The sequence below is a fragment of the Dasypus novemcinctus genome, chromosome 5 (genome assembly GCF_030445035.2).
Source record: "Dasypus novemcinctus isolate mDasNov1 chromosome 5, mDasNov1.1.hap2, whole genome shotgun sequence".
Taxonomy (NCBI): Eukaryota; Metazoa; Chordata; class Mammalia; order Cingulata; family Dasypodidae; genus Dasypus; species Dasypus novemcinctus.
Window position 1 is genome coordinate 283,831 of NC_080677.1, and position 25,631 is coordinate 309,461.

The 25,631-nt window shown below is 39.3% G+C and overlaps 1 protein-coding gene across 1 annotated transcript in view; it reads right to left on the reverse strand.

Moving 5' to 3' along the window:
• The window catches only part of LANCL2 (LanC like glutathione S-transferase 2), a 57,065-nt gene that overhangs the window by 12,151 nt on the left and 19,283 nt on the right, over window positions 1-25,631 (reverse strand). Inside the window, exons 2-6 of the mRNA XM_004447887.5 lie at window positions 24,567-24,684; window positions 20,822-21,029; window positions 18,976-19,123; window positions 17,737-17,883; window positions 12,481-12,663 (exon numbers count right to left, since the gene is read on the reverse strand). Coding sequence (XP_004447944.1) covers window positions 12,481-12,663; window positions 17,737-17,883; window positions 18,976-19,123; window positions 20,822-21,029; window positions 24,567-24,684 — 804 coding nt within the window. The remainder of the gene's footprint in view (window positions 1-12,480; window positions 12,664-17,736; window positions 17,884-18,975; window positions 19,124-20,821; window positions 21,030-24,566; window positions 24,685-25,631) is intronic.

A 25,631-nucleotide genomic window follows, 5' to 3' on the forward strand; every position in this document is an offset into this window, starting at 1 on the left:
GGAACTAAATGACAGCAAGCGACACACAAACATACATGTCATGGGTGTTCCAGAAGGAGAAGGGAAAAGAAGCAAAAGGAATATGTGATAGATGGTAGAAAATTTCCCAATCCTATTGAAGGACATAGACATGCACATCCAAGAAGCACAATGCACTCCCATCTCAATAAATGTGAAAAGAACAACTCTGAAACACACTACTCAGAATGTCGAATGCCAAAGACAAAGAGAGAATTTTGAGAACAGCAAGAGAAAAGCAATGCATAACCTAAAAGGGATACCCAATACGATTAAGTGCTGATTTCTCACCAGAAACCATGGAGGCAAGAATACAGTGGTATGATATATTTGAGACACTGCAAGAGAAAAACTTCCAGCCAAGAATCTTATACCTGGCAAGATGGTCTTCAAAAATGAGGGTGACCAGATATTGGTTCCTTTGAGGGCTAAAGAGACCCATGGGAGTTATGGTCATGGCCGATGGGGTTAACTACCAGGGCAGATGGCCCCTCTTAGGAAATGGTGTTTATGTGTGATGAATCTGGACTCAGATGGGATCTCCCTTCATAAGACTTTCATGCCAATGTGCTGGAGGTGCAGTTAATGTTGGGGTTTAAGATATATTTAGGGGATTTGAATCTCTGGACTGACAATGTGATAGCCAGATCCTGAGCCTCAACAGACTCCAGCACCTACAATCTGATTTATTGGACTTACCACACTCAGCTAAGATGGAGTTGAAGAAGGACAACCACCACACCATGGAGCCTAGAGTGATTACAACTGAAAATGGGAGGATTGCATCCAGCATCCAGGTGGAATCTGACCCTCCTCTTGACATAGAGGTGCAATGGACACAACCAATCCAATGTCCACATAGAAGAGGTGGCATTGGATTGGGAAAAGTGGACATAGTGGACGAAGGGTATGGGGAAAGGCAGGAAGAGATGAGAGGTGGAGGCGTCTTTGGGACATGGAGCTGCCCTGGATGGTACTTCAGAGGCAATCACCGGACATTGTAAATCCTCACAGGGCCCACTGGATGGAATGGAGGAGAGTATGGGCTATGATGTGAACCAATGTATATGAGGTGCAGAGGTGCCCAAAGATGTACTTACCAAATCCAATGGATGTGTCATGATGATGGGAACGAGCGTTGTTGGGGGGGGGAGAGGGGGGGTGGGGGGATGGGGTTGAATGGGACCTCACATATATATATTTTAATGTAATATTATTACAAAGTCAATAAAAAATAAAAAAATTAAAAAAAATAAAATAAAATAAAATAAATTAAATAAAAAAAAAAAATGAGGGTGAGTTAAGAATATTCACAGATAAACAGAAACTGAGCAAGTTTGTAACCAAGAGACCAGGTTTGCAGGAAATACTAAAGGGTGTGCTACAGTCTGAAAAGACAAGACAAGAGAGACAGGCTTGGAAGAAGCATCTAGAAATGAAGATTATATCAGTAAAAGTAACAAAGTGTCAAAAGAGTGGTGAAAATAAAATATAACAAATAAAATTCAAATATTTAGGAATAAACTTAACCAATGATGTAAAGCACTTGTATTCAGAAAACTACAACTCACTGTTAAAAGAAATTTTAAAAAGACCTAAATAATTGGAAGGCTCACAGATTAGATGATAAATATCATTAAGATGTCAATTCTTAAACATTTCTACCCAGATTAATATAGAGATTCAATGCAATCCCGATAAAAATTCCACCAGTATTTTAAAAATACAAGGAAAACATGATTACCAAATTTATTTGGAAGGGTAAGGGGTCCTAAATAGCCAGAAACATCTTAAAAAGGAAAAGCAAAGTTGGAGGACTGTCACTTCTGGACTTTAAATCATACTACCTAGTTACAGTGGTGAAAACAGCACGGTACTGGCATAAAGAAAGACACATAGACCAGTGGAACTGAATTGATGGTTCAGAAACAGACCCTCACATCTATGGTCAAGTGATTTTTGCTTGTTTGTTTCAAAGGCTATTTATTTGGGGTAGGAGCTTACAGATTTCAGGCCATAAAGTATAAGTTACTTCCCTCACCAAAGTCTACTTGGAGCAAGATGGCTCCTCCCTTCCAGGGTTCCTCCCTTCCAGGGTCTTGCTTCTCTCTAGATTCAGGGTTCCTCTTTTCCTGGGGCTCCACCTTAAGGATTCAGCATCAAACTCCAACATCAAAACTCCAACATTGAAAACGCTCTCAAGTCATTTTTGACTAGCCTGTCAAACCCACCCAGCTCAGGCAGAACAGTCCAATCAACAAATGGTGCTGAGAGAACTGGATATCCATAGCCAAAAGAAGGAAAAAGGACCCCCCTATCTTACACCTTATACAAAAATTAACTCAAAATGGGTTAAAAAAAAAACACTAAATACAAAAACAAGAACAATAAAGCTTCTAAAAGAAAATGTAGGAAAATATCTTGAATACTTGGTGGTAGGTGGTGGATTCTTAAAGGAGATAAGAGGAGGACTGAGATGGACTACTGATGTTTAATGTATGTAGAAGCTTTAAATAACTTTACTGTAAAAGTGTGGCAATGTATAGAGTTGATGGTAACACATTACAGTTAGTAACAGCTGGTTTATTAATGGGAATGTAGCTGAAAAGGGTAGTCTAGGGATGTAAATGCCAATTGAGAGAAAGTTAGAGAATAATCTAGGGACTGAATAACACAGTAAACCCTGAGGTAGATGACAACTGTGGTTGATGATACAGATTCAAGAGTGTCCTTTGTGAGCTACAGCAGATGTAGGTCACTACTGCAGGATGGTGGGAAAAATACAACTGGAGTGACCTATGGACTATAGTTAACAGTAATAATGTAATATTCATGCATACATATCAAAGATACTGTGTTGATAATGAAGGAGTACGGAAAAAGTATGCCAAATGTATGCTATGGACCTGTTAATAATCTGATATTATCTCATAATTTATAAAAAAAAGTTCCACACGGTGTGGTGTGTTGATAGAGGGGTGTTGTATGGGAATTCTGCACATGTGCTGATTGTTTTATAAGTTTATCACTTCTGTCATAAAAATATATTTTAATAATAATAATAGGGTGGGTTAGGGGAAAATACATCAAATGTAAGATAAGAACTATAGCTAGTAGTAAGATTTTGATAATGTTCTTTCATATTTTGTAACAAATGTCTCACAACAATGCAAGGTGCTGCTGGTGGGTTGATGCATGGGACCCCAGTATGACGTTATGCATATTTGCTTTGTAAGTTTATAGTTTTTAACTATACACTTATTGTTTATATATGCTCATGTATAAATGATATAAAATAATAATAATAACCATAGGGTGGGTTGGGGGAAAATACACCAAATGTAAGATACTTTGGCTAGTAATAATATTTTAAGGATGCTCCTTAGACATAAGTTAAAAATGTTTCACAACAATGCAAGGTATTTGTGGGAGGGTGAGGTATGAGAGCCCTGTATGATGCTATGTATGTTTGTTTTGTAAGTTCACAACTATTACTATACACTTATTGTTAATGTATGTTTACGTATGACTGGATACACTTCAATAATTTTTAAAAAAAGAAAAAAATTCGTTGGGTTTGTTTAATAGCAGATTAGACAAGAAAGAAGAAATTATTAGGGAACAGAAAGTAATCAATCTGAAGAACAAAAAAGAAAACAAAAATTGAAAACTAAAAGCCTCAAAAACCTGTGGGAAAATAAAGGCCAAACATTTACTAAATGTAGTGAAAGGCATTAAAGTACAAGTTCAAAAACTCAAGGGATTTTGAACAGGATAAATACAAACAAATACACCCAGGCACATCACAGGTAAACTATTGAAAATCAAAACATAAGAGAAAAATCTTAAAAGCTGTCAGAGAAAAAACACACATTATTTATAGGGGAACAATACAAAGAATGATTAACTTTTCATCAGAAACAAAGCAAATCAGATGACAGTGGAACAGTATCTTTAAAGTATTGAAAGGAAAAAAGAACTGTCAACCTAGAATTCTGTATCTAGCAAAAATGTCCTTTATTCTTAAATAAAGATGAAATAAAGACAAGTTTAAGATAAATCAAAATCAAGTGGTTGCCAAAAGACCTGGACTACACAGAATGCTAAAGGAAGTTCTTCAGGCCAAAGGGAATATTAACAGATAGAAATCTGGATCTCAGGAAGGAATGAATAATACTGAAAATTAGAAATATATGGAAAAGCAGAAGAGCCATTAAAAAAAAATACACAGCACTATTTCAAGTAAAAATTACATTATATTGGGTGTTCATAATGTTTGTAAATGTAATACTTAGGATGAATACAGTATAAAAGACGGGTAAATAGAAAGAACCATATGGTTACCACTTACGTGAAGTGGTACAATGTTAACTTTAAGCAGGTTGTAAAACGTTAAAAATGTGTATTGTAATCCCTATAGCGATCACATACACATGAAACATACCAAATAGGTATAGTTAACAAGTCAACAGAGAAATTAAAATGGAATTCTGAAAAATAAATCCAATTAGTTCCTCCTGCCACCCCCACCCCCAAAGTCAGGAGTGGAGAATCAGAAGTTAAAAAAGAACCAATATGAAACTATTAGAAATCAAATGGAAAACTGGAAGAGCAAAAACTAACCATATTAATAGTTACATTAAACATATATGGATTAAGCATTGCAATTAAAAGTCTGAGATTGTCAGACTACAGACACTCTTTAAAGACACAGGTTGAAAGTAAAAAGATGGAAAAATGTGTTTCATGCAAAGAGTAAGTATAAAAAATCTGGAGTGGCTGTATATATTTCAGATAAAGTAGAATTCAAGACAAAAATATTACCAGAGAAAAAGAATATTTTATAATAAGAGTCAATTTGTTAGGAAATACATTAATAATAATAAAAGCATATATGCCTCACAACAGGTCTTCAAAGTACTTGCAGCAAGAACTGATGAAATTAAAGAGAAGAAATAAATGAACCTACACCCATAGATGGGAGATTGTAACATCTCCCTTCACTTTCCCTACCATAATGATAGGAAAACTAGACCACACAAATCCATAGGATGTAAAATAGGGGCCAGCAAATTACAGTCCAAAACAGTCCAATTTTACAAATAAAGTCTACTGGAACACAGGCATGCATGCTCGCCTTCATTATAAGTAAAGTTCCACTGGAACACAGGCATAGGTGCTCACTTACATATGATCTATGTTGCTTTCTAGCTACAACAGTAGAGTTGAGTCATGGCAACAGAGACCTATGGCCACAGGCCTTAAGTATTTTATTATTTGGTCCTTTAAGAAAGAGCCCTATAGACCATCCGAACAACCACCTGACCTAAGTGATAGTTATAGAACATTCCACCCAATAACAATGGAATACATAGTTCAAATACACACGGTACATTCACCAAGGAGACTAAATGCTGGGTCACAGCATAACTCTCAATGAATTACAAAAGATTTAAGTCTTATAGAATGCTTTCTGATGACAATTAAATAAAAAATGAAGAAGAATAAGATAGCTAGAAAATTCTCAAATATTTGGATAATACACAACATAGTTCTAAATAACCCATGGGTCAAAAAAACAAATCATGAGACACTTTAAAATATTTCAAACTAAATGACAATGGGGCCTGAGCTACAGCAGTGCTTAGATGGAAATGTAAAACTTTAAATGCTTATATTAGGAAAAAAGAGAGGTATAAAATCATGACCTAAGGTTCTACTTTAAGATGTTAGAAAAAGAAGTGCAAAATAAACCCTAAGAAAAGAAAATATTAAAGTGAACAACAAAATCAATGAAATAGAAAACAGACAAAATGCAAAGAAAATTAAGAAAGCCAAAGGTTGTTTCGTGGAAAGATCAACAAAACTGATAAAACACTTACCTAGAGTGACAAAGAAAAAGAGACAGAAAAAAAACACAAATTACTAATATCAAGAATGAAAAGGGGGAAACGGACTTGGCCCAGTGGTGAGGGCATCCGTCTACCACACGGGAGGTCGGCGGTTCAAGCCCCGGGCCTCCTTGACCCATATGGAGCTGGCCCATGCACAGTGCTGATGCGTGCAAGGAGTGCCCTGCCACTCAGGGGTGTCCCCCACGTAGGGGAGCCCCACACACAAGGAGTGCGCCCTGTAAGGAAAGCTGCCCAGTGCGAAAGAAAGTGCAGCCTGCCCAAGAATGGTGCCACACACACACGGAGAGCTGACACAACAAGATGACATCAAAAAGAAACACAGATTTCCGTGCCACTGACAACAACAGAAGCGGACAAAGAAGAAGATGCAGCAAATAGACACAGAGAACAGACAACCAGGGCGGAGGGTGGGCGGGGGGAGAGAAATAAAAAAATAAATCTTTAAAAAAAAGAATGAAAGAGAGGAGAGGTGTGGCTCAAGCAGTTGAGCACCTGCCTCCAACATGAAGGTCCCAGGTTCGGTTCCCAGTGCCTCCTAAAGAAGGCAAACCAACAAAGAGCAGACATCAAGCAAAAACAATGGGCAGACAATGAGGGAAAAAAACCAACAATGAGCAGACAATGACCAAAAAGAACCCCAAACAGGCAGGGAGCAGATGTGGCTCATTCAGTTGAGTGCCCACCCCCCACACAGGAGGTCCCAGGTTCAGTTCCCAGTATCTCCTAAAAAAAACAGACAATGAGCAAAGAGCAAAAATAAGAAGACAAGGAGCACAAACAGCAAGCAAACAGATGAGGGAGCCATCTCTCAGAGATGGGGAGAAAAAAAAATAAAAGAATGAAAGAAAGCTATCACTACAAATCCTACAGATAAGAAAAGGCTAATAAAGGGATATTATGAACAACAATGTGCCAATAAATTTAACAACTTAGGTGGAATGGCAAAATGTATTGAAAAATAAAATTAACAAAACTGACAATTAATTCTATTAAAGAAATTGAATTTGTAATGAAAACTTTCCCACAAGGAAAACTATGTCCAGGTGGTATTACTGGTGAGTTTTATCAAATATTTAATCAAGAAATTATACCAATCTTACACAAAGCTTTTCAGAAAACAGAAAAGAGGGAAACATTTTCAAACTCATTTTATGTGGCCAGAATAGCCCTGACACCAAAACCGGACAAAGATGTTATAAGACAAAAATATTACAAAATAATAGAGACATAAAAATCCTTAACAAAATATTAGCAAACTGAATCTAGCAATATATTTTTTAAAAAGGGATAAAAATCATAACCACGTGTGGTTTATCCCAGGAATACACGGTTGGCTAACTTTCTAAAACCAACGATGCAAATAAACCATATTAATAAAATAAAGGAGAAAACCATAGGATCACTGCAATTAATGCAGAAAAAGTATGACAAAATGCAGTATCCATTAAAAATAAATAGGACTAAAAGAAAACTTCCTCAATCTGATAAGAAAGACTGTTAACTAGATATTTGATGGTGAAATACTTAAGCCTTTTCCTCATGACTGGGAATAAAGCAAAAATTCCACTCTTACCACTTCTGTTCAATACTGCCCTGGCAATCTTAGCCAATACAATAAGGGAAGAAAAGGAAATAAAAGGCATAGAGATTGGAAAGGAAGAAGTACAACTGTCTTTATTCACAGATATTATCAGTGTAATATCAAATCCTAAGGCATCTATAAAGAGCTACTAGAACTAAAATGTAAATTTAGCAAGGTTGAGAACTAAAATGTGCATTTAGCAAGGTTGTAGGATATAAGATAAATATACAAAAATCAGTTCTATTTCTGTATACTGGCAATGAAAAACTGGAAAATGAAATAAAACCTCTATGAATAAATTTAACAAAAGATGTGCAAGACCTGCCCATTAAAAACTACAAAACATTCTTGAGAGTAACTAAAGAAGATGTAAATAAATGGAAAGACAGATCATATTTCCTGGTGGGAAAACTCAAAATTTACTAAGATGTCCATTTTGTCCAAATTGACCTATAGATTCAAATCAATGCCACTCATAATCCCAATAGGCTTCTTTTGTAGAAGCTGACAAGCTGAATCTGAAGTTTATATGGGAAGTCAAAGGACCCAGACTATTCAGAGTGACCTTAACAAAGAAAAAAAAAAAATGGAGATTGTAAATTACTTGACTACAAAACTTAAAATAAAGCTAGAAATATCAAAACAGTGTGGTGCTCTTATAAGATATCCATACAGGGCGGCGGACTTGGCCCAGTGGTTAGGGCATCCACCTACCACATGGGAGGTCCGCGGTTCAAACCCCGGGCCTCCTTGACCCGTGTGGAGCTGGCCCATGCGCAGTGCTGATGCACGCAAGGAGTGCCCTGCCACGCAGGGGTGTCCCTGGCGTAGGGAAGCCCCACACGCAAGGAGTGCGCCCCGTAAGGAGAGCTGCCCAGGAATGGTGCTGCACATACGGAGAGCTGACACAACAAGATGACACAACAAAAAAAAACACAGATTCCCGTGCCGCTGGCAACAACAGAAGTGGACAAAGAAGACGCAGCAAATAGACACAGAGAACAGACAACCGGGGAAGGGGGGGAGGGGAGAGAAATAAATAAATCTTAAAAAAAAAAAAAGATATCCATACGGGAAAATATATGAACTTCTTTCCTTACCTCATGCAATCTGAGTTAGATCATAGACCTAAATGTAAAGTATAAAACTACAAAGCTTATAGAAGAAAACATAGGAGAATATTTGTGTAACGTGGGTGTAGGAAAGGTTATTTAGGCAAGAAACAGAAAGTAGTTGCCATAAAAGAAAAACAGTGATAAAATATATTTTATCAAAGTTAAAAATTCCTGTTCATCAAAAAGTTAGTATCAACAGGCAAGCCACAGACTAGGAGAAAATACCTTCAACACATATATCTGACAAAGGGATTGTAACCAGAATAAACAAAGTTCTTACAACTCAATAATAAACAGACTAAATAAATAAATAAAACAATGTAGATAAAAAAATTTTAACAGATACTCATAAAGGAAGATACACAAATAACTAGTAAGCACAAAGAAAACTGCTTATTATCATTAATCACCAGGAAGATGCAAATCAAAACCATGATAAAATATTACCCACCAGAATAACTAAAATTTTAAAGGCTTCCAACACCAAGTGTTGGCAAGGAGGTGGAACAGTCAGAACTTTCTTACGTTGATCTTGGGAACATAAAATGGTACAACCACTTTTGGAAAAAGTCTGGCAGTTTCCTAAAAATTAAACATCTATCTACTCTATAATCCAGCAATTCCACCCCAAGGAATTAATACAAGAGTAATGAAAACAAATCTCTACAAAAAGGCCTATACAAGAATTTTCATAGCAGCTTACTCTCAATAGTCAAGAACTGGAAACAACTAAATATCCATCAGTAAGAGAATAAACTCTGGTATATTTATATAAAAAATGCTTAAACTTAGGAAGGTATCAGAATCTTGAGAGAGAAGAAAAGAAAGAATACTTTAAAAAATCTCTCCAGGTGATTTTCATACACAGCTCAAGGAAGATATTTCATGTTTCAAACAACTAATTTACAACCAACTTTTGGCACATGCTTTATAAGAACACATTTTCTAATGTGTAGACAAGAGTTGGCCACCAATCAGCATTTCTCACGCAGTTCTATTCTGGGATTTCTAGAGGAGATACGTGGGGACAGGTGAGGTAGTATAGTTGTTTCCCTTATTCAGTACTGAATCAAAGGATCACACTGACTGAACTTTGGAATGCCGTACATGGTTTTCCTGGGCATCACAGTTACCCTTCTCAACACACTTTCTTTCACAGTGGCCGAGCAATAATGCCCAAGGGCACAAATGTGTGATCAGTCGAAGTCAGAATTTGCTACCATTACCCATAATTTACTGCCAGATAATCAAGAACTGACTATAGCTACTCATCAAAATAGCTTCTGGCTATGGTGTTCACAAATGAAATTTGTTATAAAATTATTTGCAATTAATAAAATTCTTAATCCAGCACAGTATATTGTTAAAACTGTGACATTTTTCAAGACCATATAAAATATATAATTTTAACTAACAAATAATACATGTCCATACAGAGAATATAGTTAAATATGGAAACCTAATTAACATCTATAGAAAGAGAAACAAATTTTATGCACCTGGACTCAATTTATAGTTTTATTTGTGAAGGATATTATTTTTTTAAATACTTGAAAACCTCATGACTGCATAAGCAAACTTGAAGAATGTGTGCCTTTATAGGCCAGGATGATAAACTGCTCAAAGCTTGAATTACATAAAATATACACATTTCTTACTTTTAAGTGATGGTTTTAACAAATGTAGACCCTCGTAAGTAAACAAATATTTGAGAGAAAATATTAGTCTAGAGCTGTGTTCCCCTAGCTTTTACAATCCCCTGATCTCCTTGGCCAAACACAAATTTCATACTCTACTCACTGACAAAAAGGCAGATGAGCAGAAGATACAGCTCATGGCTTCCTTATTCCCACCAGCTGCCTTCTTTTCTGTGGTTCACACTCTGAAGGCATGTTTTACCCTCAGGGATAAAATGAAATGATTTTTCAATTACCCGTGAGACCTTCCTACCCACAGAAGAGGCTGAAACTCCTTGCCTTCCTTGTGCTTAGGAACCTCAGTGAAGAGGGCAGAACTGAGCTTTCGTGAGTAAGTGTGATCGCAACATCTGGCTCCCTGCTTTCCACGAGACAGAAATTCCTGTGCTAGAGTGAGGGGCCTGGTACTGCTGGCAGAAGCCTTCCCAGGAGCGGCCGGGTCTGGTGCGCCACAACCCTGTCAGCTGCGAAGGCGGCGAGATGGGCTCCCGGCAGAGCTCAGAAGCCATGGGGAGTACCAGTGAAAGGGTTTTCTGCTTTTGACAAGCAAACAATTTTTAACAGCATTGTACATCTAATTTGAATATCAAAGGACTCCTGTGCTTACCACCATTATGCTCAGACGTTACTATTGTATATTTATATTATTAGGGACTCATCTTCACATCACTAAAGTTCCAAAAATTGTTCGAGCACTAAACTTAGGGGGAGGCAGCAGTCTGAAGAGAATTAGGTTTCAATTTAAAAGCTGGAGTATTGTTAAGATGAATCATTATGTTCTTCTGATTTCATTGTGCTTCATTCACTTCAAGTATCTCAACTTCCCAAGTTATTTTTTTAATGTCCATATCTGACTTATATATTATTTGAATATTTTTGGAGGTGTTGGGGTATAAAAATGCACATCCAAAATTCTGAGAAATCAGCATAAGTCACGACAGGAAATTCCCCACAATTTTTCTGAGTAATGTTACTCACAAAGGGGAAATAAAACTGATTTGGGCACTGGTTTTTAAAATTCTTTTCAGGTAAAAATATGAATTCTGCTGTGTTAATTCCATCCATTTTCCCAAGCCTAAAAGACCATGCTCAAACACGGTGTTGAAAACAGTCATGGGCACAGCTGTGTGCTTTTATTGGTATATGAACAATAACCCCCAGTGTAAGCTATTACACATGACGCACTAAAAGAAAAATCAGTGAGAGCACTGCTTGCTTTGCACTTACAGGATATATTTTAGTCCGGGAAAGAAACCAAAAGTCATAGGCGAAATTCTGCACCCCACGGGAAGGCACGTTCTTGGTCTTAGCCTGTGGTCCCGTGGTGTGCACGGACGCCTGAACAGGGCCTCCTGAAGAGGCCTTTTACTTACGGTGCAGCCCAGAATCAAGGGGCCTTAATCTGTCATACTGGAGGCCTCTAAGAGCAGAAGAAATTTGGATATAGTCAGAAAGAAGCGACGGGGAGGAGCCAGAAGGCAGCGAAACGCCAAGAGCAGATGCAGGAGAGAGACGCAGGCCAAGCCGTCCAAGCACGGGGAGCCAGTGCCAGAAGGCGGCCGACTCTGAGGAGCAGCACGACTCTTGTCTTTTACACCACGAGCCAGCCAATCCCTGGGGTGAAGCCACCACCGTGTGCTATGCGTCCCTGTAGCCTGGCACACCAAGGCCGTCTTCAAATATACCTGCAGCCACCAGAATTGCTCAGGAAAGGCACTGCCTATTTTCCTATAAGACCTCTTTTGTGTAAAACCTGAGCATCAAACCCATTTCTTGTGGATAATTTTATAATTTATCACAATTTAATTTTAAACTCAAAGTTAACAGCTCCTGAATAATAATAATCCAGCAATAAAGGCTTATTTGAGCAGTTAAAATACGTTCTACTGCTTTGATACTCATTAAAATCAAAGCCTTTACTTTATGGAGGTTTTCTTTAACACATGCCCAAGAACTGTTAAAACACACACACACTTGTGGCACTAACTACAATGGTAGTAAACAGTGAAATAGTCTATTTACTTTGGAAAAACATTAATTCTAAAAGGTCTTTAGTTTGCACTCAAATGTGTTCACCAAAACCAAACTGATCTGTGATACTGGAAAGTGGCTCCTGGCACATGGACGCTGGCCAGGCAGGTGGAGATACTGACCTTGTACGCCTGCATGAGCATGTGGATGGCACCTGGGGCACCGTGGCACCAGTGCACCAATCTATCTGTTTCATTGCTTAACGAGGACGGGTAATTCCCAGATCGGAATTTCTTATGGCGCACGTAGTCAATACTGGGTTTCACCATCTCTGTCAAGGTTTCTTGGTCCACATTTGCTGCTGGCTTTAAAGAAACAGAAAGAAAGCACTTAATTTTTTCTTAAAATCACTGTATTGTAGCTAATATAATAAAGCCTCACTTTCCTGGAATGCTGAGGAACAAAAAAAAGTCTGTAAAGCATAAGTTACTTCCCTCACCAAAGTCTTCTGCCACATGTTGGAACAAGATGGCTGCCAACATCTGCCAGAGTTCAGGCTTCCTGGGTTCCTCTCTTCCCGGGTTCTGCTTCTCTCTGGGCTCAGGTCCTGTTTTCTCCACAAGGTCAGCTGTAGACTATGAGGCTAGATCTCTAGACTTTGCCTCTCTTCACAAGGTCAGCTGTAAATTATTAGCAGACGGCTCTGTCTCTCTCCCCGGGGTTTCTGCCAGGTCTAAAGAGCCATCTCTATGCCTCTGTGTTCTCCTGGCTCAGATCCTCTCTTCCCAAGGCTTGCATCTCCTTCTTTTGTGTGCTTACTTCCCAGGACTGCAGCTCAAGACCCCAGCATCAAGCTCCAAATCAAAACTCCAACATCAAAATCTCCAGCATCAAAAAGTTCCAACTCTGTCCTTTGCCATGCCAACGTCCTACTGACGTGGCCCAATCAAAGCCCTAATCATAATTTAATCATGCCCAGGTACAGACCAGTTTACAAACATAATCCAATATCTAGTTTTGGAATTCATAACCATATCAAACTGCTATAAACGGCATTGTTCACAATCGCTAAAAGATGGAAACAACCCGAGTCCATCAACCAATGAATGAATAAACAAAATGGAGTATACACATACAATGGAATATTAATCAGTCATAAAAAGGAATGAAGTTCTGATACATTCAACAGTGTGGATGAACCTTGAAGACATCATGTTGAATGAAGTAAGACACAAAAGAACAAACATATGATCTCACTGATAGGTGATGGATGGTGGTGATGGTAATGCAACATTGTGAACGTAACTGACAGCACTGAATCATAAATGAGAATATGGCTAAAGGGAGAAATTTTACACTGTATATGTGTCACTACAATAAAGATTTTAGAAAAATAGGATTGTACAAAATAAACAGTGAACCCTATGGTGATGGATTACAGTTAATAGTTCAATTATAAAATGTTCTTTCATGAACTGTGACAAATATACCACACCAGTGCAATGTGTTAAAAGGGTGGTATATGGGAGCTTTATATTATGTATATTATGCATGATTCTGTAAACCTACAACTTTTAGTTGTCGTCAGCAGCACGGGAATCTGTGTTTCTTTTGTTGCATCATCTTGTTCTTTCAGCTCTCCGTGTGGGCGGCGCCATTCTTGGGCAGGCTGTACTTTCTTTGGTGCTGGGCAGCTCTCCTTATAGGGCGCACTCCTTGCACGTGGGGCTCCCCTACGCGGGGGACACCCTGCGTGGCACGGCACTCTTTGCGCGCATCAGCACTGCCCATGGGCCAGCTCCACACGGGTCAAGGAGGCCCGGGGTTTGAACCGCGGACCTCCCATGTGGTAGATGGACGCCCTAACCACTGGGCCAAGTCTGTTTCCTGAAGTTTTCATTTGCTTCCTATATTATCTCTGTTTTCTCTGAGTTCCCTTGCTCTGTAAGTTTAGGTCCCTGTCCTTCAGATGGGAGGCTTTCCTCAAACATCTGGTAATTCTCTGGCTGTCAGTTCGTACTCATGAGGCATGAGCTGGTAAGCAGTACAAAGCTCAATACCTATCCTCTTTGCATGGGTGGAGCTTGCTGAATAGTGGAAATCACCGCAGGGTGAGTAGATGGCTAGCTGACTTTTAAAATGGAAACTTCCAAATGCCAATATCCAAAAAAGGATTCTTCAGTACCCCACCTGGGGTGGGGGCAGGGTTACCAACCGGGGTGGGAGAGAGTGGCTGTGTGCAGTCCAGAGCTGGGCAGAGAGACGAGGCTGGCTGCAGGGGAGGGAAGTCTCATCATCTACGCCCCCTTTGTTCAAGCCCATATTTTTAGTTCTCCGCTTCATTTCAACTCTCCTCTATGCCTGACTTTCTTGAGTCAAAAGAGTACTTCAGTTCCTCCAGACTTATGTTCCTTTGCTCCAGCAGGCGCTGGGGGAAGCAGTCACCTCATGTGCTTGGTGGCACTCAGAGCTCTGACTGTGCTTTATGAAGATTTTCATAGCAGCCCTCCTGCTGCGGGACCTCACTCCCTGTACGCCACCGTCTATAGCACATGGTGCTTTATATTCCTGAGCTCCAGGGTCTTGCAGGGCAAAATGGCTTGCTTCTTGTGGCACTGTCCTCTTCAGGCATTTATGTGTGCCTTTCCTGATTCCTGGTAGGTCATTTGCCAGTCCTCCATCTTTCAGTCTTGGTATTTATAATTTCTAGATCAGATGATTTTCAAGAGGAGGAGAGGGCAGAATTGTCTTTATTATGCCATTTTGTGCAAGTGACATTTTAAAAGCGTTTGTGCGTGCTGCTCTGATAGCCTTCCAAATGGAGTATTTTCTAGTAGGTGGGCAGTGACGAGGAACAGGGCAGAGGTGCACAGTCGGCTCTCCTGAGCCTGCTCCCAATACACCACTGCTAAAGGGTCTGGAAGAAAACTGGTGGAAACTTTTTAATAGAATATTTACTATACAGTGTATATTAGTCAGCCAAAGGGGTACTGATGCAAAATACCAGAAATTGGTTGCTTTTAGTAAAGGATATTGATTTGGGGTAGGCGCCTACAGATTCCAGGCCATAAAGCATAAGTTACTTCCCTCACCAAAGTCTATTTTCACTTTTGAAGCAAGATGGCTACTGAAGTCTGCGACGGTTCAGGCTTCCTGGGTTCCTCCTTTCCAGGGTCTTGCTTCTCTTTCCCCTGTGAGCTTACTTTCTAGGGCTCCAGCTTAAGGCTTCAGCATCAAACTTCAACATTAAAACTCTAACATTAAGAACCCTCAACTCTGTCCTCTGCCATGCCTTTTATCTGTGAGTCCCCACCCACCAAGAGGTGGGGACTCAATGCTCTAATGACATGGCCAAATCAAAGCCCCAATCATTTTTTAAGATTTATTTATTTATTTCTCTTCCCTTCCCCCTCACCCCGGTTGTCTGTTCTCTGTGTCTATTTGCTGCGTCTTCTTTGTCCGCTTCTGTTGTTGTCAGCGGCACGGGAATCTGTGTTTTTTTTTGTTGCATCATCTTGCTGTGTCAATTCTCCGAGTGGGCGGCATCATTCCTAGGCAGGCTGCACTTTCTTTCACGCTGGGCAGCTCTCCTTATGGGGCGCACTCCTATGCGCGTGGGGCTCCCCAGTGCGGGGACACCCCTGCGTGGCATGGCACTCCTTGCGCACATCAGTACTGCACGTGGGCCAGCTGCACACAGGTCAAGGAGGCCCGGGGTTTGAACCACGGACCTCCCATGTGGTAGACGGACGCCCTAACCACTAGGCCAAGTCCACCGCCCCCCAAAGCCCCAATCATAACTCAATCATGCCCAAGTACAGACCAGATTACAAACATAACCCAATATCTATTTTTGGAATTCATAACCCTATCAAAATGCTACACAGCGTGTCCATGTTATTTACTTTAAAAGCTGATGAAGTGTGGTACTGGGACATTTTTGGGACTTGGAGTTGTCCTCAATGATACTGCAGGGACAGATGCAGGACATTATATATCCCGCCATACCCACTGAATGGACTGGGAGAGAGTTGTAAACTACAATCCACGCTGTGTAGCAGTGCTCCAAAATGTACTCATCAAATGAAATGAATGTACCACATTAATGAAAGAAATGTTGATATAGGAGGAGTGGGGGGTGTGGGGAGCAGGGTATATGGGAACCTCTTACATTTTTTAATGTAACATTTTGTGTGATCTATGTATATTTAAAAAATTAAAATGGTATGTAGACCAAAAAAAAAAGCTGATGAATGGAAAGTTTTATGATTTATGTTTCTCTCCATAAAACCCATAACGTCTAACAGAGTTAACTTAAACACCTGAATGTAAATTAGGTTGCTGTTTATTGGTGTGGTATTCAATGGTTACGTTTTCCCTAAGGGTGTTATCATCGCTTAAAAAAGATTCCTGAGCCACTCTCAAAAAACACAAAATCTACTAACCTTCCAGAATAATACTGCGATTTAAAAAAAGGTATGGAACTTTGGCTACTTTGGAAAGATGTAACTGTACTATAAAGAAAATTCACAAATTAGAACATATGCACGTTTTACTTTCTAGAACAAGACACCTTTTCTGGTAATTGTAGTTACCAGAAAAGGGGGTTTTAGTCCTGTGTAGATATGAAATTCCTATTTTCCTTTTGTGAGTAGCAATAGGTAAAAAAATGGAATTTGAAGTTAAAAAAAAAAAAAAAAAAAAAAGGACTTTTTAGTCAAAGCCATATGAAATCTAATCCATGCTCCTTGACTTACTAGCTTTGTGATTTTGAATAAGTTAATTAACTACACTGTTATGGGTATAGTGGAATCAAGAGTGGTTTAATTAAAACAAAAAAAGCAGTTTGTATATGTGGCAGGGAAGGAGACTGCAGGCCACAAGGCTGGACGTGTGGGCTGAGGTGATTCTTGGGGTGGGGCTCTCCCTGCCGGACAAGAGCCAATCCTTGGGCAGTGCAGGGGTTGAGCACCTGCCACCCACACACAAGGTCCTGCATTCAATCCCCAGGACCTCCTTAAAAAAACCAGAACAAAAGAGTCAGTACTGTATTCAGGAGATACCAGAGACAAGACCATAACCACAACTATAAGCTGGTTAAAAATTTACGACACAACTGATGATGAGTTGGGGATAACTGAATATGAAAAGTCTGCCCAGTCTGGATTCTAGCAACTCTTTCTGCTCCTTGAAGGCTTTCTCTCATTCAAAAGTTCCAAATGTGGGTAACACACAATTAATCTGGTACAAAACCATGCAAAATCTGCTCTCAGGCACTCACTGGTGTGTTCCTAACTCAGTGCTCAAACACCCCATGATTCCAAGTAGGGCCTTATTTCAGTCTGCTTGCTTTGCACTATAAATTTCATTTTCCGCTTCACATCTGATCTTACATATTGTACTGTGGTCACTTTATTAGTATTTAAGATTATTCTTACCTGCATTAACATGTAGTAAATTCCAGCCATACCATGGGCTGCTCCAACATATTGCTTTCTGTGCCACTGATATAGTAGAGGACAGCGTTCACTTTTTCTCTCTTCCCTCGACAGAGTTTTACCTGATTCAATAATAGCATGGACTACCTAAAGAAACAGGGACACTGTAAATGTAAAACACTTCCATGCGCCTTGCTTTAGCCGGATTAACACTAACAATAGGTGTTTATATATAATTATATATTGATTGCTCAATCTAAAAATCATTAAGCAGTTAGTAGCTAACATAGGTATCTTTATTTGATAAATTAGTAAATGCAGGCAGAGGGAAATCAGAAGACAACCTCAGAATAGAAAAAGATACTAAGAAGCCTCATGAAGAAATCGAAAGATCTTCCTATAAGCAGTTTCTAGAACTAGAAAAACTGACTATAAGATGTTACTTTAGGGTATTCTACATTAAGACAAACTAGTCAAGGAACACTTAGTTGCTCAGTAGCTGCACTGCTTCCCCTACAGACTGCTCAGTCCCTCTCCCTGGAAAGGCTGGCAGGACCGGCTTGACGAGCGGCTGATGCAGTGAGGTGCGCTGAGGTGTGAAGGACTAGAAGACCACCATCCTGCCTGGTGTGACTATGCAGCAGACACTATTTGTTTCCCCGTTTCGTTCTGTCTTTCATCCTCTTGGTAACAGTTCCTCTGAGCTTTAGGCATCTGGCCTCCCAGCTAGATGGCTGGATACAACCATTTGACCAGGTTCTGGCAATGGGGCGCAAGCAGAAGTGATGCAGGCAACTTTGAGGTCGCATCCTTAAAAAGGAAGTTGCTCCACTGGCTCCACCCGATCCATGGGCTGGGGCTGAAGGAGCTCTGGGCCTGAGATACCGACATGCCCCTAGGGGATGCAGGACGAGACGGAAGAACCAGGCCCTAGCCATACCCCGCTGGACCACCTACCTGTTCAGGCCACTCACAAAAGAGAGGCACTCTGTCTTTTTGAAGCTCCCGCTGTTTGGTTCCAGTAAAAACAGCTAACCCAATACAGCCTGAAGAAAAGTATGGATTTAAACAAAGGGAAACAGGAGCTTTTTTTTTAAATCTTTTTTTAGATTCTTTTAAAAAATTAATCCTACCTAGCAGCAGAGTCCAGCCACTCATATACCTATGGTATCAGACAGGTTCAAACAGTAAACCTGGGAGATGGCCGGGGAGGCTAGGGGGTGGGCAAGCCCACAGTACCTCTTTAATAGTTGACTCGCTCACGGTGCCTGGCCCAATCTCCGTGTTCAGGTAGAGTAAAGCGTACAGGTAACCTGCCCGTCCGTAGAGCAGCTCATCGGGAAGTTCTGAATCTCGGCACACAACGGCTCTCTGGAGCTGCATTAGTCTAACCAATAAGAAAAAACTTGTTTTCCTGGAGAATGCCTAAAACACCGCTCCTTGAAACAGTAAGTAACTTAGTCCCTTTAGGAATTACCTGTTACTTATGTTTAATTTAAGACCCATGCTTTCAATAAAATACACATAAGAAATAAAATAAAAACTGCCTCCCACTTCTTCCTCTCTCAGGTGTCAAAATTAAGAATAAAACATCTTTGCATCAAAATTTCTACCTTTATATCTGTTCTAAGCCCTGTAAGAGAAGACATTCTACTTCGAAATTCAGAATTAGGAGAAAGTAGATTAAAATCTAAATAAAAATGCTTCTAAAATGGAGCCAACATTTGGGAATTCACAAGTCATTCTGCCTTTCAACAAACATCAACTGACTAGCATGTACCAGATAATCTACCAGAATCTGGGAGTAAGCCTTGATTTTTGCTTTTTCAAGGAGTATAAAACTATAGGAGCAATAAATGTTAATATGCCTTAATGTTTCATAATTAGCATATCTAATCATTTACTTAAAGGTTGAGCCTAAGATTAATATTATGGTGGGTGTAAGGCATTTAAGCTAATTTTCATGCACTCAAGGCAAGCAAGCAGAATTTACTTTTAGTAAAAATGGGGAAAAAAAGTAATTCAAAGAAACATGTTTATTTCCACAAAAAAATAAGACAAACACATGGATGGATAAAAAGGAAGCCCTACCATTATGCTCAAGATTCATATACAAACCTCTTTACATCTTGCAGAGACCTGCTTGCAACAGTGGATGAATTAAAAATAATTTCCTTTTTGAATATCTTTCGATAGCAAAAGTTCCAGCTGAGAATTGGGAAAAAATATTTCTGGTTCCAAAAACTCATTGGGTATACACGGGAAGATTACAACCAAGGTAACTTATGAAATTGTAATATTTTTGCAGCAATGGCAAAGAAGATATTATATAAATCCTGAGGGACAAGAATAGCAGGGTATAAAGAGGAATGGGATTTTTCCCTTTTGGGGTAATAAAAATGTTCTAAAATTGACTGAGGTGATGATGGTGCAAATCTGTGATGAAAATGAGATCCACTGAGCATACGTAAACTCTGAATGGACTATACAAAGCATGGGCTTTATAACACGGGGAATCCGGCAGTGGAAGATGGGCTGTGGTTAACAGGACAAATATGAGGGGCTTTCTCATGAACAATAACAAACGTGTAATACAAATAAGGATGTTACTAACAGGTGTGTGTGGGAAAATACATAAATGCAAGATACTGGCTATAGTTAGTAGTAATACTTTGATGATGTTCTTTAATAGTTTATAAAAAAAATTTCAGAACAATGCAAAGTGTTTGTGGTGGGGTGATGTATGGAGCCCTATATGATGATATGCATGTTTGTTTTGTAAGTTCACAACTTATACTATCTGCTTACTGTTTACATATGTTCACATATGAATGATGTAATTCAACTAATTTTTTAAAAATATTTATTTATTATTATTATTTTTAATTACATTAAAAAAATATATGAGGTCCCATTCAACCCCACCGCCCCCGCCCCCCACTCCCCCCACAGCAACACTCTCTCCCATCATCGTGATACATCCATTGCACCTGGTAAGTTCATCTCTGAGCATCACTGCACCCCATAGTCAATGGTCCACATCATAGCCCAGACTACTAATTTTTTTTTAATGGAAAAAACCTACTTGGCGATGCACTCCTGGGCCTCTGAGTCGCTCCTGAGCTTGTGATACACCACCGCTCCGACGGCAAGGGGCCCCGCGTCCCCGCAGAGGAAGGTGACCCTGCGGCCGTTCAGGTTCCTGAGCGTTCTCTTCACGTAGTCCAGGGAGCGGAGCAGGTAGGTCTGGTCGCCCGTGACCCGGTGCAGCTGCAGGTACAGCAGGGCTATGCCTGGCACGATGCCCCACCCCGAAGAAAAGCGTTATTGCCTTTCCTTTTTACCATCACAACATTATCTTACGATTATGTGAAAAGCCTTCTGGCAAACCCTAGGTTTCCAAAGGAGCAACATAAAAAAAAAATACCATATATTTCTTAAAAATGAAAAAAACTAAGAATTCGGGGTGAAAAAAACTTGAAACAAGTTTAAACACATTTTCTTGCTAAATGTTCTGGCACAGTGACTCAATACCTCTTAGACTATAGAAGACATACCACCTCCTATTCATTCCTATTGAGTTTCCATTCATTGCAAGTTTGTATTCATTCTCCTTGTATCTTAAGCTAACTCAGATCCTTTTTTCTTTACTTCTCACATAATCAACTCCTCCTAGCTTATAACAAATTAAATGATTACCTTCCTGGACTTATATCCTCTTCTTCCTAATTTTACTATTTCTCATAATTTCTCAGTTTTCTTTAGTGACTAACCACCCACTTGACCAAATAACCGGTCAGCCAGACACTGACTAGCCACATGATACAGGACAATGTAACAAATAGAGGGTACAGTTTGTCACCTATTCTCTTTTTCTACTTTAGATTAAAGAACAGACCCAGATCTCTACATGAACTAGAGAGGGATCTTCGTTAGAAAATCTTTGGAGAATGACATATATGCCTTCTTCAAGGGGCACAGTCTTACTCATGGGCCCAAGAAGTCAGCTAAGAAAAAAAATTTATATCAAAAAATTGATATAAAAGTATTTGTATATATTTAATAAAGTATATTGTAGGTAAATGAGATTGTATAAAGAACAAAATTTTAAAAAATGTTTGAGGTGAAGTTCTCCAATATTCTGGTCTCTATCTAATATTCTGCCCTCACTTTTACTATTTTTCATTTTGCCTCAATTTCTCTAAATAACTAGCTGCTGCTTTTTCCTTCTCCATCTCTCCTATTTAAAGGATTCTACTTGTCTTTGAAATTAGCCCTTAATACCTGTTTTTTGTTTTTGTTTTTGAGAAGATGTTCTTTTATCATTATATCCATTCTTTTAAAGATGGTAAGTTAAAGAGATCTAAAGGCAGCATATTTGAAAGCTCTGGGGGTGGGGGGTATCCTTCAATATAAATTACTTATCATCCCCTTGAGTACACAGTTTCTGTATTCAAAATTTTCAATTATAAATAGGAAACAGCTAAAAGTTAAATATTCATAAATTTCAAACATAATAATCACTACAAAAGGTTTACAAATAATACTACCTGATTCAGAAAATTCCTGAAAATTAGGATGCTGATCTGGTTAAACTGTAAACCTAAAACCTGTAACTACATCTATCTAATGCATTTTAAAGTAAATGACAACATGTAAAAAAAAAGGGGGGGGGGGCATCAAGACATTCTACACTTGAATATGTCATAGTATTATCATAACCAACAAAGTTAATAATTACAGGTATCGCCCACTCATCAGCATGAATTATTTTCCAGGAAATTAGATATTCTTTGCCTTTGTCTATATTAAATGGGACTCTATTTCTCATTACTTTAAGTGGGAAAATTATAATGCATTACATACATTTCACCTCAAAACCACAGGTCAATTTCCTAAACTACAGTCATAGAATCCATCTATCAGGGTTGGAAAGGTACGAGGTCTAACAATGGCTTCTAGTTTGCCAAACAATAAAGCTGCAAACTAACGGCTGCCTTGTATGCAGTAACATCCCCTTTTTTGTGGTTACTGCTTTCCTTGCTTGCTTTGCTTCATTTTCCACAATCTGAGCACTTTAACTTTTGGGGGGCTTATTTACAACACTAGGCAAACAATGACGGCCAAAAACAATGGAGCTGTAGAGACATATTCATGCAAGGGTGGAAACGAGGAGAAAGGTTCCTTGAGTCTGATGGTGGAGGCTTGCATGGCTCTACCACCTGAAACAAGCATCTGCTTTCTTTCAACTGATGCCCTTCTCAAAACATCTACACTGGGTGCTGATGTTTCTCCAAGTGTTTTTACGTATAATCAAAGATTTTCCTGCATATCATTTTATTAAAAATATTGCATTAAGATTCATATAATCACCACCTGAAAAACGTTGTGCTGAGAGAAATAATTGTTTGTGGATCAGTTTTTCCGGTATTAAAAATCAAGAGGGAAGCTACTGGGAAAATGTTAATCAAGGAGACATAACTAGGGAAATGGACTTTGGCCCAGTGGTTAGGGCGTCCGTCTACCACATGGGAGGTCCGCGGTTCAAACCCCGGGCCTCCTCAACCCGTGTGGAGCTGGCCATGCGCAGTGCTGATGCGCGCAAGGAGTGCCGTGCCACGCAAGGGTGTCCCCCGCGTGGGGGAGCCCCACGCGCAAGGAGTGCGCCCGTGAGGAAAGCCGCCCAGCGTGAAAAGAAAGAGCAGCCTGCCCAGGAATGGCGCCGCCCACACTTCCCGTGCCGCTGACGACAACAGAAGCGGACAAAGAAACAAGATGCAGCAAATAGACACCAAGAAAAGACAACCAGGGGAGGGGGGGAAATTAAATAAATAAAATAAATCTTTAAAAAAAAAAAAAAAAAGGAGACATAACTACCACCTTTCTTAATACCCAGTCCAAATTCATATTTCCTCAACTGTCCAAAAATATTTTCTTTAGCTGTGTGGTCCAAACCAGAATTCAGTGTGCTCCTAGTTGTTTATCCCCTAAGATTTTTTTTCTTTTAGAACTGTCCTTTTTCCTCATGATACTGTAGAGACCATGCTAACCGTCCTAGAAAATGTTCACTTCCAGACTGCATTAGGAGATAACAGAATATTTGCGTATCCCACCACTAGAGAGGCTACAATGGATTCCTTGATTAGGGTGGTGACATCCTGATAGCTCCAGGGGAAGGCCAGGTTCATCCCTTCTATGAATAGAGAGCAATCTGTATGGCATTATTGGAATGTGAGTTTGCATCCACTTTACCTAATGGTTTTCCTACTTACTAAGTGATAATTCTTGTCTGCATCGATACTTTCACTAGAGGCTGAGAACAATCTTTTTTTTTAAGGCGGTACTAGGGATTGAACCCGGGACCTTGTACGTGCAAAGCAGGCGCTCAACCACTGAGCTACACCTATACCCACTTCCCACAAAATAATCATTTTTGAAGAAAATCATTCTTTCTGCATTAATTAGCAGACTTCCAATTTGATGGTTTCAGTTTGTTTTCCGTTTTAGGGATTGCTTCATAAAAATTAAAAATGGGTATGAGCCGAAAGTCAAAGCTACATGTAGAGAAGCCTTGCTTCCATACTGCTCTTTTTCCGTTTCCCCAGGACTACAGACAATACTGCATATTTAGTAGTATATTCTCAAGTTCAAACTTCACGCAGAAAACATTTCTTCAAAAATTAAATTTCAAAGTATCAACAAAGACACAGTTTAAGACTTTCTTTGAAAGTATGAATACTGTACTATTTTAAAAGAAAACTTTAAAGGCAGTTCTTCTCTGCAGTAACCCAAGAAGGCAACACACCAGTTCCTTATGACCCATTTCTCACCTGTCCAGCCAGTGTAAGCAGAGCAGTCATGTGGATCAGCTGTTTTCAGCCCTTCTTCCATCTGCTGTAGAAGGTCTTTGATTTTGGTCTGTACCCGCCTTGTAAAACTAGGAATGATCTGAAAGCCGAAAGAAGGGATAAATTTAGATTGCCCAAGAATGGGAATGTCTTGTAATAAATACATCATCTAACATCTAAGTTATAAGAACTTAACAGAGGACGTTATATTACCTGGCACATTTCATTGCTTCATTTGTTGGATTCTACTTTGGCTTCTATGAGGTTAGTTGTATAATGGGATAAAACCCTCTATGAACTATAATAACTCAAGTGGGATCACAAAAAAATAACTTACAGAAACCAAAGAAAGAAACCATGAAGGAAAAAAAAGATGGATTTGACAAACATTTTAACTTCTCTAAGACAAAGAACGTAAGAAACATGGGTTAAAAGTTGACAGCAAAGGAGAAATATTTGCAATGTAAAATATTATAAATTAGAAAAAGAATATAACATAGAAATAGACCCCAAATTTAAAATGCATCTCTTACAAAAGAAAAAAACATCAAATGACAAGCACATGTAAAAATGTTCACTTAATTGATTAAATTCAGGTAAAAATAAGCACCATGCTGCCTATCACAGTGACCCTTGGGTCATAGTGCTTCTCAAGGGAACCCAGGCAAGAGTCGTAAATGTGGGGTTGACAGCACTGATCAAGTCTCAGCTTTGCTGCCTTTTCCGTTATATTAATGGCTGAGGATTGCAAAATCTCCAACTAGGACTGCGGAATCGTATTTTTCCTCATTTAATTCTGCCATTTTTTGCTTCATGAATTTTGAAGCTCTGTTATTAGGTACTGGCAAATTTACGACTGGTTTTTTTCCTGATGAACTGACTCATTTATCATAATGAAAAGTTTCTGTACAGTTGGGGCTTTCAGGGCACATTTTACTGAAACTGGGAATTCTGGACTACAGAAAGCCTTGGGAGTTAGCTTACAACTGTACACAGTGAGAATTCCAGAGGTTCACTGAACCCTGGAGGTACTGCTTTACATCTGAA